Source organism: Aphidius gifuensis, linkage group LG2 (genome assembly GCF_014905175.1).
Source record: "Aphidius gifuensis isolate YNYX2018 linkage group LG2, ASM1490517v1, whole genome shotgun sequence".
Classification (NCBI taxonomy): domain Eukaryota; kingdom Metazoa; phylum Arthropoda; class Insecta; order Hymenoptera; family Braconidae; genus Aphidius; species Aphidius gifuensis.
The window spans coordinates 2989097-3007223 of record NC_057789.1 but is presented as its reverse complement, the minus strand read 5'-3'; the positions used below and the strand labels follow the sequence as shown (position 1 = coordinate 3007223).

The window sequence follows — 18127 nt, the reverse complement described above, 5'->3', positions numbered from 1 at the left end:
AAATACAATTTCTTTGAACGATTATTAATATAAAATATTTTATCTAACATTTAAATTTATAATCACAAAAAAAAAAATCATTATTAATTTTCACTTTTTAATTTCATTTTTCCTTTAATTTTTCTACTGACGCACTATAATTTTAATTGATTAATTTTTCGATAAGCAATAGCGTGATAATGTTTATATTAAATTAATTATTAATAACAAAAAAAAATTGCTATGTCATATCAAAGCAAGGTTGGTCAAAAATTAAATATTTATCACGTTGTAAATCGCGTGATGATAACTATTTTATTAAATAGAAAAATTCAGTTGAAGGTGACAATGGAACCGATCACTTACGATTCACTTTATTCACCTACTCAAAAAATATTTTTTAAATATTTATTTATCTTTTACAAAGTCATTGGTTTTGCACCGATATCATGGAAATATTGTCTTAAACGAAATAGAATTAATTCACAAATTAAAGTACAATCAAAGTGTTACAGTAGCACCAGTGATTTATTGTATAGTATTTTATTATTATTTCTATATGGAATATTTTGCTACTATTATATTTCCGCAAGACTCAGTGTATCTTATATTAATAAATCAATGATAACCCAATCAATTGATAATGCTATCGTGGTAATGCGTTTTTTAGCGATGATTGTATTGTGGATAAATTTTATTTACAATAGAAAATTAATATCTAAAATAATAAATGAATTTATTGAAAGAGATCATGTCATAATGAGTAACAATAATAATAAATTTAATTCTGGTTTCAAAAATATATTTTTAATTGTCATGATAAATATTTTCGTTTGGATTATTCTTTTTAATCCCGTAACAAATTCTACAGTAATAACTATTGTTATAAGTAAAATTCAAGTATGTATTTTTCTTTCATTTATAATTCAATATAGTATTGTTTTAAATGCAATTTCTGCTAGAATTCGTAGTTTAAATTCAACAATATTAGCAATAGGTGGAAATGTATTATCAAGTGAAAATGTATCAGTTTTTACAAGACACAGTAAATTAAATTTTAATAGATCAGATGTTATAATTTTATTAACTTCAACACGACGATCAATGGCAATCATTTACAATGTCATAACAAATGTTTCTGAATTTTATTCAATTTTAATTTTATGTATCATTCCGTATTACTGCAGTTGTATAATATATTCTTTTTATTTTGTTGTTGTACTATTTATTAATTCAAATTCAACTGCAAAAACTATTATCAAATTTTTTTGGTACAGTGTAACCTTGATAACACCAATGGTCATACTCACAAAAAGCGTTGATGAATTAAAAGACAAGGTATTTAATTGTACATATTCACATTAAAAAAATGATTATTACGTACATTTATAGAAGAAAAAAAAATATACAATTTTATTATTATTTCAAATACGTGTGGAAATTTCAAAATTATTTAATTTATTATTGGTTGGCATTTAAAAAATTTTTTTAGGAAAATTTTTATTTTCTATTCAATTTTAAATAAAAAAATAAATTACACTTAAACATTTAAACAATATCTTATTTTTACATTCGATGATGTTGAAAATTTATTATTTTTTTTAAATCCTTTCAACTGTGAATTTTCAGTTTCAATATTTAGGTGAATTGGTTCATAAATTATTATCAAAATCTGCTCCAAATGGTATTTTAAATCAAGAGGTATTTATCAAAAGTATTGTTAATTTTTTTGTTATTTTAACATTAATTTTAAATGTTAATTTAAACTATATTTATAGCTAAAAGAATTCGCAAGAGATATGCTTGTTAATGAAGTGGAATTCAGTGGCTATGGTATGTTTTCATTGGACGGATCTTTTTTACTGTCAGTAAGTTTTATTAATTACATACACTATAATAAAAATTATTTTTCTTTTTCTTTATTAACTTTAAATTATTTGTATTAATTTTCAAAGCTTCTTGGAGTCACAGCGACTTATCTGATTATATTAACTCAATTAACTTGAAATAAAAATTGAAAATATCTATTTATATGTTATAAAAATTATGGAAAATAATTGATTAATTTTATTTTTAATTTTTTATTTGCCCTTAAAAATAATTTAAGGATTTGAAAGTGTTTATTTATTATAACAATAACAAGAAAAATTTAATGTAAAATATATAAATTATTTATAACTACTAATGATTATAATATTAATGTTAATAATATTATTTATTTTATTAAAATAATAGACACTAACAAAAAAGTTTATTAATTATAATTTATAAAAAAAATATTATATTACTGTGCATAAGTAGTTTGTTATTTTTCGAATGCGGATGACATAACAGCCGTGATATCCGGCAAATTATAATCGCACATTTTGCAGTTAAGTTAAAAAAAAAAACAAGTTTATATAAATAATTTTATCAGGCATGTAATTTACACTTATAATTCTTTCGAAAAGAAAAAATAAAAAAGAAACAATATTATCAATTTAAATATAATTTTGGTTATTATATCTATATAATAATTTAATTTTTAATTTCGAAAAGCCACGTATCATTAAATCATGAACAAACGTTTTTTATTTTTACATATGATAATTTTTTTTATTTTTTCATATAAACTTATCTTATCAGTAATACCGCCAACAATATAAATAAATACTTAAGAATATTTTTCACTTTATTAATTCTAAAAATAAAAAAATAAATTTCCAAGTTATATTTGGAATTTTCGATAGTTTTAAAAATAAATTTTATCAGTATATAAATTATAAATAATAATAAAAATAAATTTTATTTTTTTATCATTTAAAATAATTAATATCTAAAAAATCATTCAATAATATTAAAATTTAATTGTTGCATTATAAATTAATTTTTAATTCAAAAAAAAAATCAACTAGAAAAAAAAATTCAATTAGTATTTGTTTATTAAATTATAAGTATGATTTTGCAATTTAGGAGTAAAAAGTGGGGAAGTCCACGTAGTATAATGTATTTGTATCAGTGTAGATCACACATCTACTGTTAAAATAAATATAGTGGATAGTGAGTGGAAAAGAGACAGGAGAGACAGTCGTGAGACATCCGTTGAGTGAACACACGTGTTGTCTCTATGAAATATTGCAAGTGTTCCTAGCTCAAATTACATAGAAAATAATGTCGCAAAAAATTTTAAAAATGCCTAGAATAAAAACCTTAGATCTTCCAATTTCAACAATTGACAAAATGTAAGTTTATTGTTGCTATTTTAAATTTTTAAAAATAAACAAATTACTCATTCTTGGTTTTTTTATTTTACTTTTTTTTGGTTAGTCGCATTTTCTTTGTAATTCCTAAGCATCATTAAAATATAACAATAATAATAACAACAAAATGATGATGAAAGACAACGTGTCATTTATAAAATTTTTATTAATTTTTTTATTTTTAATTATAAATTAATAATTTAAATACTAATTAATTATTTATATTATTTAGAAACAATGATGTCTGCTTGGATAAAAATGATAATTATTTTATGGAAAATAAAGTTACTGACAATGATGATCATCAACTAGATAAATTAACAACTCCGTCATCTGATCAAATGATTTGTAGTAAATCGAGAACAATTTACACAGCTGGAAAAAAAAATAAAGCCAACATATCTAACCAAAGAACTGAGCCTTTCATTATTGGTTTGTTTTTTTTTTTTCATTTGTTTTATCATAAAAAATAATAATTTAATTATTAATGAATATTAACAATTAAAATATATATTTATGAATTTTTTAATAAGGTATATGTGGTGGTAGTGCATCTGGTAAAACAACAGTTGCAACAAAAATCATTGAGTCTCTTGATGTTTCCTATATCACACTTCTAAGTATGGATTCATTTTACAAAGTAATATATATTTTTTATCATCAAAACAAATCATTTAATCATAATGATAAACATACTTATTTTATGATAGATAAAGTTTAATAAATTTCGATTTTCTTTTTTAGGTTTTGAATGAAAAAGAACGTAAATCAGCAGAACGTACAGAATATAATTTTGATGTACCAGATGCATTTGATTTTGATTTGTTAAAAGAAACATTATATAAATTAAAAAAAAGACAAATGGTTCATGTACCAGTTTATAATTTTATAACACACAACAGAGAAAACAGATCTGTAAGTCGAAAAAAAAAAATCATATTAATACATTAAAAAAAAGATAAATAATATAAAATTAAATTGTAGATTTTAGAAAGTTTATAATAACAGCGTAGTGGAGAATTTAATATTATTATTATTTATTTATTATTGTTATTATATATTTGTTTTTTAATTATTTTTTAAAGAAAACAGTGTATGGTGCAAATGTGATAATCTTGGAAGGTATTTTGACATTTCATGATAAGGACATATTAAATGTAAGTTTAAAAATTTAAAAAACCATAAAAAAAGTATTTTAAATTTGATGAGGTATTATTAATATTCATTGTTAATGTTTATTTTTATTGATTAATTTATAGATGTGTGATATGAAAGTATTTGTTGATACTGATGCTGATTTACGACTTGCTCGTCGTATTACACGAGACATATTACATAGAGGAAGAGATTTAGAAGATGTACTTAAACAATATGAAACAATGGTAAAACCATCGTACACTTATTATATTGCACCATTAATGAGTCATGCCGATATTATTGTACCAAGAGGTGGTGAAAATGAAGTTGCTATTGAATTAATTTCTGGCTTAGCAAAAAAACATATATTGAATTAATTATTCAAATTATTATTGTTAAGTTAATACGATTATTATTAATTTTTTTTTTTTTTGTTTTTTGTATTCAATAAATAATGATGATGACGATGAGATGATAGTATTTTTAATTTTGGTCTTTTAACTTGTAACTTTAATAAAGTTTTTTTTTTTTTAATGAAAGATTAATTTTAAAAATTGAAAAAAAAAAATATTATCCTTAGATCTTTATTTTGCATTTATTATTAAGCTTTTTTCTTTATTATTACTGTTTGAAAAAGACTGTTGATTTTGTTTTGAAGATTTGTTTAAAACTTTTTTTTTTTTTAATGATATTTATATGAAAAAAAAAAATATAAAATTTTGTATAATGTATTTGTTTAATATGAAGAATAAAAAAAATCGAAAAAAGTTTACAGTTTTATTTATTTTAGAGATGGTTTTTTTTTATTTTAAATTATTAATGATTAAAAAAAATTTTAAGTGAGTGGTTAGATAAGTGGTGGTGCTAATTGCAAGATTAAAAAAATTTAATTTATAATATTATTAATATGAAAAATTGTTTATTTGATAATTTACTTATTTATTTATTTAAAAAAAAAAAAATATTCTCTTTTATTTATTAAATTAGAAAATACAATAAATGAATTAATTTTTTCTAATGAAATTTAATTTAAATAAAATTTAATTTAAGCTACAGTTGAAAAATAAAATTTGAAAAAATTCAAAACAAACTTACAATTTATAAATAGACTTAATTATTATTTTTTTTTCTCAACCAATACTATCTTACATATTGGACAATGTGTAAAATTATTTTTAGGAATACAATCAGGACAAAGATAATGTCCACAAATCAACATTCCCAACATTTTAACAACATCAACATGAACACCACATTTTGAGCAATTTTTCAATTGAACTTGAGTTAATTTTTTTTGCTTGGATACCTTGCTGCATATTTTTTGAGTTGTTGATTTTGAGCAATTTCGTTTTTCCTTTGATTGTTTTGATGATTCATTTGTCTGTAACATTATATTTATTTATTTATTTATAATTAACTTGAAAATTATTCAAAGACTTACCTGATCATGTACTGGACATTTTTTAACTGGCTTGAATTTTTCCTCATAACTTTTCATTGATTTTTCACGTTCAACTTGAGATGAGTAATAATAATTATTATTACATGGTGATACATGCTGCTGTGATGATGAATAAAAAACTGCAGAACTTTTAGATTTTTCTAAAATTGGCTCAGCTGATTTGCTTCTATTTTTAATGGCTTGTTTAATTTCAGCCATTGCTGGAGACAGACACTTGACAACTTGACGAATATCAGCAGCAGCATTATCATAAATTTCTAATATTTCATTTTCAACATTATTTTTATTATCTGAATTTAATTTTTTATCATTTTTTGGTGTAAACCAATTTTTAGCTGGTACAGGTAAACCAACATTTCTCATTAGATCAAGTGCTTTTTCAGCATTTGGTGATATTGGAATTCCACCAACTGCAACTTGAATTCCAACACCAACAATATGTCCAACAGCTCCATTCACAATTCCCGACATTTCACCTTTACAATTATCAGATTAAAATATATTTTTAATTTTTAATATTAACAATTATAAATTAATATTTTAATAGCTCAAAAGATGTTGAAGATTTTGAGTCAAATTTCGTTGTGACTAACTATATTTATTGTCAATTTGAAGGCACACTAATAACAAGGACACAAATGTTATGATCCACGTGTAAACTATGAGAAAAAATTTACTTTTATTAATAATCACCTTCAACGTCATTCTTACATAGTATTCACATGTTACTTTAACCAATAATAATAATAATAATAGCTTTAAAGCAAAATTAAATATATATATAAAAAAAATTCTACAAAATTTTCACAATGCCTAAAAGATATGTATAATTAAAATTTAAATATTACAATAATAGGCACTTTAAATAGCTTTTAGCTAGAAAAAAAAAAATCACATTTTTAGAAAATAATTAATTTTATTATTTACATGGAAAATTTTTTTTCTTCAATTTAAAAACAGGGTAAAATTTTTCATAACAAATATGATTTTTATATAAAATTATATAATTCATTTAATAATGAAAAAAATAAAAAAAAAAAAAATTACAATTTATTTATTATTAATTGCAATTAATACTTGATTTTTTTTTTTTTCTATATTTTAAAATTGCTATTTGTTATTGCTGTAATTTTTATAAATTATTTATCTAAAATTAATTTACTAATAGGCAAAAATAAAAAATAAAAATATTATTATTTAATTTACAATGTTAATAATTAATTTAGAAAAAAAAAATCTCTAGCCATCATTGCTTGACAATAAAAAATTTAAAAATATTTAATTTTAGTAATTTTAGTAATTTTCAATAACAATTTTTATAAATCATCTCTTACAGAGGCACAACGTGGACGGTTATTTATTTAAAAAAAAAAAAAAAAAAAAAACTAATCGCTTGTCATTGTCATTGGCAGGATTAAAAAAAATTAATTATCAGATCAACTACTCTTATTGCTTATTCATCTTGCAAACTTAGAATTAAATTTTCTAATTAAATTGGTTAAAAATTTGTTTAAAAAAATATATATACATACGTATGTATATATCACAATAAAAAATTATGTTAAAATTAATTAAATTAAATTTATTCTTCATGATTATTATGACCACCATCATCATCATCATTATCATCAATATTTTTTTGTTCTTTTTTACGTAAAAGTGATGTATCAGATAGTGAATAAGTACCAGGTTCAAAAATTGGTGGATACTCAAGTCCAGGATAATCATCTGGTGGTGGTGGTGATGTTGGTGGTGGTATATATGGTAAAGTTGGTGGATTCATTAAACTTCTAACAGATGCATTTGATGGTCTTTTTTGACATACTTGATGTGCCATTGTATATTTACCAGAATTCATTGATATACCATCTGGACTCCAATCACTAACTGAACTAACTGAACTAAAACTATGACTCAATGTATGTGATTGACTTATACCACTGTATGAACTTATAGATTGACTAATACCACTGTCACCAGGACTTTGACTACCAGATCTACCAATAATTGATTGTTGATATTGTTGCTGTTGTTGTTGTTGTTTTGTACTTGTATTATTTTTATCTCTAAATAATGCACGATGTAAACGTGGTGATCCTAATAATGTTTTTTGTGTATCTTTTGGATAATCAAAATTATTTAATTTTTGTGGACTTTTATTACTACTAAATAAACTTTTTAATCGCGATGTTTTATGTGGTACATTATTATCATTTTTATTATTATCTAAATGCATTTCAAATGCAGCTCTCATACCATCTTGTTCAAATGGTGATAATGGTATTGGTGGTGGTTGATATTGTGCAACTGTTTTTAAACGTGATTTTTGTAATGATGTTATTGTTTTTTTATCATTATTATTATTACGTCTTAATGAATCAATCCAATTTGTTTGTTTATCAATTATTGTTTTTTTTGGTGAATTATTATAATCATTTTTACGATCATTTAAATTAAAACTACCTTTACGACAAACAGTTGCTTCATTTCTAGCACGTTGTAATGTATCTGATTTACTACAACATGTTAAATCACCACTTGAACCAGAATAACCATTGTCACGTATAAATCTACGTGTTAATGATTGTGGATTATTATTATTACTATTATTATCATTTTTATTATCAACACGTGAATATATTTTTGCAGCTAAACCATGTGGATCACGTGACTGTGATAATTCAGCAAGTCTTGAGCGTGCTTCTTGTTTTCCATATGTTGTTGTTGAAGACGATGATGATGATGTATCATTTTGTTTTGGTGGATAATAAACAGCACCTTCTTGAATTCTTCTTGTATATGTTGTTGTTGATTCCCATGGTTTACGTGGTGATGGTATTGATCTATCATATTTATTATCATTTGTATTATTACTATTACTATGATTATCATTTCTTGTTAATGAATTTGTATCTGAATCACTACGATTACCATATATTGATTCAACAAAACGATGATCTTGGGTTGTTCTATCATCGGGTGTTCTTGGAAAACCATAACCCGATGATGATGATAATGATGATGATAAATTTAATTGTTGACGATTATTAGTTGGTAATGTTTCTTCACCATTTCTTGGGTGTCCATAAATCATACCATTGTTTGAAAAATCATTACTAAAACCACGTGAATGACCATAAACAACACCGTTGTTATTATCAACATCAAGTTGACGATAATTCATATTAATATGATCATTATTTAAAGATGTATTACGTTGTTGTTGCTGTTGATGTTGTTGACGAGGTGATGATGATGCTGCATTGTTTAATGCAGCTTGACGATCTTCACTTTGATGAGATAGCATAAATTCTTCGAGTGTTACAAAACCACGTAGATCATCAGGTCGACGACTCCGACTTGACTGCGATCTATTGAATCATTATTAAAAAAAAAAAAAAAATCATAATAATGAATAAATAATATTGTCGTTGGCATTTTTTTTTTAAATTTTTTAAATGAAAGTTTCATCATTTGAAAAGTGAGACTTACCTGAATTTTTTTTTATTTAATAAAGCTAACAAAAAAAAAAAGGTGATAAAGTTTGAAAAATTAAAAAAAAAATTAATAGTTGCATGCATTAGTGGTTGATTATTAAAAGTTATATTAAAATAAAGTCAAACAAGTGAGTTCAAATATTATTAGTTTATTTGAACTTAATTCTTTTTTTTTTTTTCTTAAGATACAAACTTTTATCTCTTTGGCCATTGTCATTATTTTTATGATTATTGACATTGTGTTATTAATTATTATTCAAAAAATATATATATATTTAACAATTTAAAAAAAAAATAAAATAAAAAAATATAATTCATGTGCAAATTCGTGTGAAATATATATAATTTCTCAAAGCTTTTGTTTATGATATTCTTTTCTTTTTAAAATTCCTTTTGTTTTCGTGCATTTAATTTTTTTTTCTTAGTTGCAAAAATTTATTAATTTATATTATTGTTAATTAAAAAAAAAAAAAAAAAGAAAATATGTATATGTATTTTTTGTATTATTTGAAAAATAAAATTTCTTACAAGCAAGAAATATTATTGTGTAAATTACCTGTCTGTTGTTTGACGATAATCACCCATGTCTTGACTAGTTGTTGGCACATCAGTTGCACTGTGTGATGATGTCAAACCATAAAATGTACTTCCGGCAACAGTCACCCGTAAATCCGGTGAATTTGTTGAATTATCTGGTTTCCTGTTTGGTGTTGATGACGATGATGATGATGAAGATGGTAATACTCTTCTATAACTACGAAATTGTGCTGTTGGTACAGGTACATTTTGTGTTTTTGCACCTAAAAATCTTAAATATTTTCTATCCAAACTAGCACCACCAATATCATGTTCTTTATTAATACCAGAATCTTTTCTTCCAAGTTTTTTTAATGAACCAAATGCTTTTTCAGATGTTGTTTTAATAGTACTTTTAGTTGTACTTTCACTATCACTTTCATCTGTTTCACTAAATAAACCACTTGTACGATTATTACTATCAGCACCAAGTGTTGCTTTATTTATAAAATCTAGCCATAATATTAATGAATCATCAGTATCAGCAGCAAAATAAAAAACAGTACCAGTATGATATACTTTAAATGAATATTTACGTGATTTAACTTCATCAGCTTGTGATGCTGTAAAACCAGGTAATGCTATTAAACAATCAGATTTTATTGAATCATGATTTTTAAATCTATATAATAATGATCCTTTTAATATGAACCATGATCGCGCCCATGCACCACCAGCACCACGACTACGATATGTTAGCCAACCTTCTAAATCACCTTGTCCAATATCTTTAACAGATACATTTCTACGTTTAGCTAATATTATATTACGTTTTCTACTACTTCTTGGACTTGCTGATGATGATGATGATGTTGATATTTTTGAACTTGTATGTAAACCAATACTTCTTGCAACCATCATTGCACGATTAACAACACCTTTATCATTGTGTTTATCTTTTTCAAGTGTACGTGATTTTTCATTTTGTATTTGACGTGAACAACCAGCACCATCAGTTAAATCAATTGTACGGTGATTTGACATTTCCGTTTGATTTTGTATATAATTTCCTGTTCCAAATCTATCATATTTATTATCAATTTTATTATCTTCTTTTAAATTATTTTCATTTATTTCAGCATAACCAAAATTATCAATTGTCGTTGTTGATGATGATGATGTTTTTTTATCATTAATTGGTGTGCCTGGTTCATCAATAAAATCTAATGATTTTTCAACAAAATCACGATAACCATCAAAACAATCACGATTATTATTAATTGTCACTGTATAATTATTATTATCATTTTGTATTTTACGAACGTCTTTTTTAATTTCATTTCTATCTGGTATTTTTGGTCTTTCTGGTGGTTCTGGTGGTATATTTATATTTAAATTTAATGGTGATGGTTTATTAAAATATTTACGTGGTGGAGGTTCTGGTGGTGTTGAACGTAACTTAATTATATCTAATTTTTTTGGCTCATTTTTTTCTTCAATTGGCAAACAAATTGTTATTTTTGTATCTGATGAATCACTTGACTCTTTGTCCAATAATGTTTTTTTATTTAATTGTAATAATGATGATGACACTGATGATATTGATGTTGATGGTGAATTAATTTTTAAAATTTCATCATTATTTAAATTTAATTCATTGCTTGAATTATTTTTTATATCAACTGTTGTATTATTTGATGATGTGTTATTATTCTCAGTCAGCGAAATACTGTTAACATTTTTAAATTTCACCAAAGGCGCGTCAGTTTCACTACTACTACTGTATATTCCCTCCATATAACTACTTGTTGACTCTGATTTTTCTTCACTACTTTCACGACTCAAACCACATATATCTGACAACTTATCCATTTCATAATTTTCATTTGATATACTTAAATCATCATCTTTTGTACTACTATTTGTATCAATAAATGATGAATCATCATTACAATGATCTTTATGTATATCAATATCATTAATTTCATTAATTTCATTAACTTTATTATTTTTATCATCATTATCATTAAATATATCATTATTTATTAATGTTTTATTATTCATTTCACGATATTTATCTTCAATATTATTAATTTTTTGAGCTACATTACCATTTTCATTTTTTTTATCATCATTTAATAATATATTATCATTATTTTTAATATTAATAATATCAGTCTTGACAATTTTATTAATACTAGATGAACAATTATAATTTATATTATTATTATTATTATTATTTACTTTTATTATATTTTGTGATATATCAATTATTTCAACTGGTATTGTATCTGTTAAATCATATGCTGGTGTACTGTGACTTTTATCCAATTTACCACGTTCTTTACGACAACGTAATGAATTATTTATCTCATTATTTAAATTATTATTATCAATATCATCAACATTACTATCATTGGATTTATTCAAAGGCACTGTACTATTATCACAACTTTTGTCGTTATTATTTTTATCATTAATATTAACCATATTATTATTATTATTACTGATAATTTCATCGTCAGTATTATCAATGCATTCACTGGCATCATCATCATTATTTTTACTGACATTTAAATTATTTAATTCATCAGTTTTTGTTGATGTTGTTGTTGTTGTTTCATTTTTAATTTTATCATTATTATCATCTTGTAACACTTCTGTTATTTTATCATTAAATTTAACAACTTTTTTATCACCTTCATATTTATTATTATTATTATTATTAATATTATTATTACGTTTTGTTTGTTCAATTCCTAGGCATGTTTGTGGACGTATATTTGACGATTGTACATTATCTAATCCATGTGCACAGGATGCTGCTTTATCACGTAAATGAAATGTTGTATTGTGTTCTTGTTTTAACTCACGCCAAAATTCTTCAATGTCAATTGAACTTTTAGTTATTGGACTTGCACCAGTTATTGTTGCACGACGTTGTACAAGACTACGTGGTTTTGATGCATATAAACGTATTGATAATGGTTGTTCAACTTCACTATCTGAATCACTACTATCTGTTGCAATTGTATCCAACATATCAACTGTGTTTTTACACTATCTGAATCACTACTATCTGTTGCAATTGTATCCAACATATCAACTGTGTTTATTATAGATTTTGGTTCTGGTGTTGGATCTTTTGGTATATGTCTGTAAATTAATTAATTTATTAATATTTATTTTAATTTTTTAATTAAATTATAAAAATATATTGGCAATTTTACCTTGGTAATGGCATTGTAAAATCTGGAATTGTTAAAAATTCTGGTCTTGGTGATGGTAAATTATGTTGCCATCTTGTAGCATATGGAGTTTTTTTATTACTTGGTAATCTATATGGTTTTATGTAAATTTGTCCATAAACTTTTGTATGTCTTGGACGACGTTTAAGTGTCAATAATACTTCAGCTGGACTTTCATTAAATAATTCAAGTACATTTTTTCTTTCCCATCCAACAACTGTTTGATAATTAACCTGATAAATTTAAATTTAAAAAAATGTTATAGGTCAATTTAATTTAAAAATTAATCATTTAATTTATTTATTAATTTACCTGAACAATTTCATCACCTTCTTCCATTTTACCACACTGATGAGCAACTGAGCCAAATTTTATTTCAGCAATTTGATGAGTACCATGAAAAGAAGGCAATATATAAAAACCCTAGGAAAAAATTAATTTAATTTAATTAATATAATGTTAATTTAGAGAAAATAAATTTATCATTATTGCTTAATTAATTTTTAAATAATTTTTTAAAATCAATTGATGATTCACAACGCTTTCTAATGTCGCACTTCATTTAAACATTGAACCGGTCCTTTTTTAAAAAATACTATTTATCAAAGGTTTTTTTTTTTTATTGTTAAATCAAGGCCCCCTGTCTTCAACGTACGACCTGCTCAGACCCTCCGGGAGGCTCAAAAATAAAATAAAAAAACACACACACACAACTGATTTTTACTTGTCCTGCTTGTCCCCGTGTCTTTCCCACGGCTGTCAAGGCTACATACCATTCCATTCAAAAAATTCATACACTTGTTTAACGAATAAAGAATAAAAAAAAAAAAAAGAGGCATTCTTTGAACTGGTTGGTCAAACAAAAAAATGCAAAACAGGAAGTGTATGAATAATTAAAAAGTTATAAATATAATTTAAAAAAAAAAACAACATACCAAATCATCACCAGGACGTTTTTTTAATGTTGCTAGGTCCAAACTTGATGGTTGTAATATCATTGGATCAGCAATATCTTGAATAATATAATCAGCTAAATTACCCAATTCTTCACATGTTGTACGTATTTCTTCAATTGGTTTATCAGCAAATCTATCTCTCTGTGCACACATTGACATTTCAATTGATAATTTTAATAATTGTGTTTTTTTATCATTGTATTCTAATTGTCCACTAAATGGTGGTCTATCAAGCCATCTAACAAGAGGTTTAACAGCATTAACAACACCAACAACATCAGATAATGTTTGTGTTGTAACTGGTTTTGAATCATTTTGTTTTGATAATTCATTATATAAACTATGTGATTGACATGATAAACGTAATGCTAATAATTGTAAATTTTCACGATCTAATTCATAATGAAAATTACGTAAATATTCAACAGCTTCAAGTAATATTTCTTGATGACCAAATTTAATAACACCAAGTTGTTCTAAATCCTCTGGTCGTAAACTCAATAATTGTTGTCCATTAACTTTGTTATTTGTAAAACTATGCACATAAGGAAGAACTGAATTATCAAGACCTGTAAAAAATAAAGAAAATTACCAATCAAATATTACCATTATTATTATTGAAATAAATTATTAATAATTAATAAAAAATTTAATCACAAGGAAAAAAAAATTATCAAAATGGAGTAATTTTTTTTTTTTTATTTTTGTTATTGTTGTTGTTTAATTATAAAATAAATTATGATGGTTGTTGTTTTTTTCAAATTATTAATAATAATCATTTTTTTTATATAATTAATTAATGTTAAACAATAAAAATGACGTAGTTGATGAATGTATATAAAACACACACAATGATGACATTTGTTAACGCCTTAAAATAGGAATATTAAATTATTTTAATTAACACAACACAATAAATAGTTGAATATAATTATTTATTTATTATTTCACCTTTTAACCATTCACAAATTTGTTCAGTTTTCCATTCGGCAACATTGACATACGCCATGACCCGTCCTCGACGATTGACCCGCGAAACATGAGATTTATCGCGTGACCTCACCAAGAATTCACATATTTCTTTTAATTTTCAACAATTTATCTCTTTTACTCTTATTTTATTTATCAGTTATCTCGCTTTTTTTTCAACCACAAACTCTAAGGTTTAATAGGTTCGTACAGGACAATACTTGTCTTGGCTTGTGTCTCATCTCTTTTTTTTTTTTTTTTATTTCGATTGCATCTTTTTTAGTTGATAGAATACACACTAGGTGTTAAATTCCTGTTTTCATTTTTTTTTTTTTTTGTATTCGTCTCTTTGGTACTTTTCATAGCCACAGTTTCAGCTGATTGATTGTTTTTATTTTCTGACAAAATGATGTCTAATAACGTGTAAATTAATTTGAATAAAAAAGAAAATTTTCTTATTTTTTTTTTAAATTTTTTATAAACAAAAAAAACAGTTGTTAATTTAGTTGTTTATATTGTGATAGTTTTGTTATGTTTTTTTAATTAACTGGTGTATTAAAATTTTAAAGAAAAATTTTTATAAAAATTGTTGGTTAGTTTTTGACACAAGAAAAGAGAGAAAAAAAAAAAAGCAAGGCACAATTGTGTCTGATTGTGCTTGCTTGAGGCAAAAAGAGAGACCCGAGAGGGGCAGGAAACGAAAGTGAACGAGATTAGACTTTTTTTTTCCCATTTTTTTTTTTTTTTTATGGTCGCTTTTGTGTGTTAGTGGTAGCTGGCAAAACCCAGGGAAAAACCAAGAGATTATTTTGTATCTGAATAAGAAGAATTTTGTTAATTATTCAGTTCTAGGTAATTATAATATTATAATTATTCTGTACACATAATACATACATGAATACAACATGACATAAATTTTTAAAAAATATATAAAAAATTATTATTATTTAACGAATTGTTTAAATATTAATTTTAATGTCTTATCAATAATTTTGATGGCCAGAAATTATATTTTTTTAAAAAACAGTATATTCAAGGAATTTACAACGCGATAATTTCGTAGTAATTATATACTGTATTATATCAGAGTTGAAAATAAAATAAAAAAATATTTGAACAAAAGAGAGAGATAAAAAAGCAAGCACAAAAAAAAAAAAAAAAAAAAAAATTGGTTTTCTTTCGACAGGTAGGTCGAGAAACAGCCAAAATTAAACAAAAATATAAAAAATAAAAATGTCATACTCTGGTACGGGATATAGTACAAGGGATCCAATATTATCTTTTGGTGACGGCCTAAATCTGCCATGTACCACAGCAAATTGTCTTGTTTGCATACCTCGACAAGATAACACAGTACCTCGTGCGAGATCACGGTCACCTATTACAAGACCAAGATCTCCACAAGCAAATTTTGGGCTTGATTTGTCATATAACCTGAATTCAGGTCCCAGCATATCTTCAGCAACTAATCCATTTGTCCAACCGACACTTAGTCAAAATTCCCAGTGGTTCGTATTTAAATGATAGCAAAAGAAAATTAAAAAAACATTTTTTTTTTTTTTTGTTTTTAAAACTCTATTTAACATTTGCCTGCCTAAAATCATTATCAAAAAAAAAATTCTAATATCATTATCATTGTCATCGTCATAATTTTATTTTTTTTTTTCATGTATTACATATTTAATAAAATTTGAACATGAAAAATTAAAAATAAAAAAAAAAAAACCTTAAATTGATATGACAAATATCACTATCACATTCATGACATTTCTATTTTTTTTTTTTTTTTTTTAAATAAAAACTTGATTAATTTATTGTTATTAAAATTATTAATATTGATAAAATTATTATTTGTAGGAATAATCAAGTAGTTGAAAATCAAGAAGCAGGACAATCAACGTCATTTTCAACAATGGCATCACAGCCAAAAGTATCAACACGTCGTCGTGTACGAGCACCTGCTCCCAGAACACCACCACCAGTTGCAATTATTGATTTAACAACAGACACACCAACACCACCACCACCACCAGTACCAAGAATAAGATTTACAATAGGTAATACTCGTTCACATGAAGTTGAAAGACCACAATATCTTTCATATGAACCTGATGATAGTCAAGATGTCACTGAAAATATTAGCTTCCCATCATATCAAGGATCATATACTAGTTTTTCAAATGAAGAAAATTTAGGAGGGTAAGTAACACAGCTTTAATTAGGTAATTATAAATTATTAATACAATTTAATTTTTATATTGTAGACTATTTCATTCAGCTGCTAGTCCTATTGTTCTTAATGAATCATCAAATGGTATAATTTTTGATCAATCAAGATTTAATAATGATAATAATAGAGCACCAGTTAATAATTCAAAACCAGCTGATCCAGCACCAGCAATAAATGATTCAGTTGAGGGTGAAACAGTTGTATTATCTTGTCCAATATGTTTTGAAGAATTACGTCCAACACGAAAACCAACATCAACTAAATGTGGTCATGTTTTTTGTGAAGAATGTCTAAATGCTACATTTATTGCTCATAAAAAATGTCCAAAGTGCAATGCACCAATTAAACGAAAATCTTGCATACGTTTGTTCTTATAATCTTTGTAATTAAATAAATATTTTTATATAATTTTTTTTAATTTTTTTTTTTTTTTCATTAAATAATTATATTTACGAACAAATTGTTGTAAAATAAATTAAATTCATTTCTTTTTTATGCATCAGCTGATAATCATAATAATTATTATATAAAAAAAAAAATTGCTCATTTGTTGTAGATGAGAATAGATTAGAAATTTGATTCTTTTTTTTTTTTATTTTCGTTTAATTGTTAGTTTTTAAATGTTCGATTAATTATTGAGAATTTTTTTTTCTTTTTTTTTTTTTTGTAATTTGTAATTTTAGTTTTTGCAATTGTGAGTACTTGTAAAATGTGATTAAATTCCAAGTTATTATGTCAAATAGAACTGATTTGTAAATTAATTATTTGACAATAATTGCGAACATTATTCATTAATAGAAAAATGACATTTGCCATAACGTTTAGTTGTTTTTTTAATCAAATTTATGTAGCTCGTTTTTTTCTTTTTTTTTTTTCGACAATTATCATTAAATA

The 18127-nt window shown here is 24.2% G+C and overlaps 4 protein-coding genes across 5 annotated transcripts; 2 read left to right on the top strand and 2 right to left on the bottom strand.

Moving 5' to 3' along the window:
- The first annotated feature begins 2953 nt into the window (after positions 1–2953).
- Positions 2954–5122, top strand: LOC122848333 (uridine-cytidine kinase-like 1). Its single transcript, XM_044146329.1, has 6 exons — positions 2954–3200; positions 3451–3650; positions 3752–3858; positions 3963–4133; positions 4304–4375; positions 4478–5122. Exons 1-6 carry the CDS (start codon positions 3130–3132, stop codon positions 4730–4732), a joined length of 876 nt encoding a protein of 291 aa, XP_044002264.1. The 5' UTR covers positions 2954–3129; the 3' UTR covers positions 4733–5122.
- Positions 4774–7390, bottom strand: LOC122848334. The gene is made up of 2 exons (XM_044146330.1): positions 5797–7390; positions 4774–5736 (listed from the first exon to the last, which is right to left on the bottom strand). The coding sequence occupies exons 1-2, from the start codon at positions 6286–6288 to the stop codon at positions 5473–5475; spliced, it is 756 nt and encodes a 251-aa protein (XP_044002265.1). The 5' UTR covers positions 6289–7390; the 3' UTR covers positions 4774–5472.
- Positions 7391–7408: 18 nt separating this feature from the next.
- On the bottom strand, positions 7409–15235 carry LOC122848336 (probable serine/threonine-protein kinase DDB_G0282963; the record flags this gene model as incomplete). Its single annotated transcript, XM_044146331.1, has 7 exons — positions 14986–15235; positions 14014–14603; positions 13391–13501; positions 13061–13311; positions 12907–12986; positions 9871–12850; positions 7409–9188 (listed from the first exon to the last, which is right to left on the bottom strand). Coding segments are annotated over exons 1-7 (5850 nt in total), but the record flags the coding sequence as incomplete, so codon positions are not given.
- A 144-nt stretch (positions 15236–15379) lies between these two features.
- Positions 15380–18090, top strand: LOC122848332. 2 transcript variants are annotated; one of them, XM_044146327.1, is made up of 4 exons: positions 15380–15855; positions 16190–16511; positions 16861–17202; positions 17268–18090. In XM_044146327.1, exons 2-4 carry the CDS (start codon positions 16237–16239, stop codon positions 17608–17610), a joined length of 960 nt encoding a protein of 319 aa, XP_044002262.1. In that variant the 5' UTR covers positions 15380–15855; positions 16190–16236; the 3' UTR covers positions 17611–18090. The 2 variants fall into 2 exon arrangements, with proteins under 2 accessions (XP_044002262.1, XP_044002263.1); XM_044146328.1 differs by lacking the exon at positions 16190–16511 and having other exon boundaries at positions 17268–17641.
- The last annotated feature ends 37 nt before the right edge of the window (positions 18091–18127 follow it).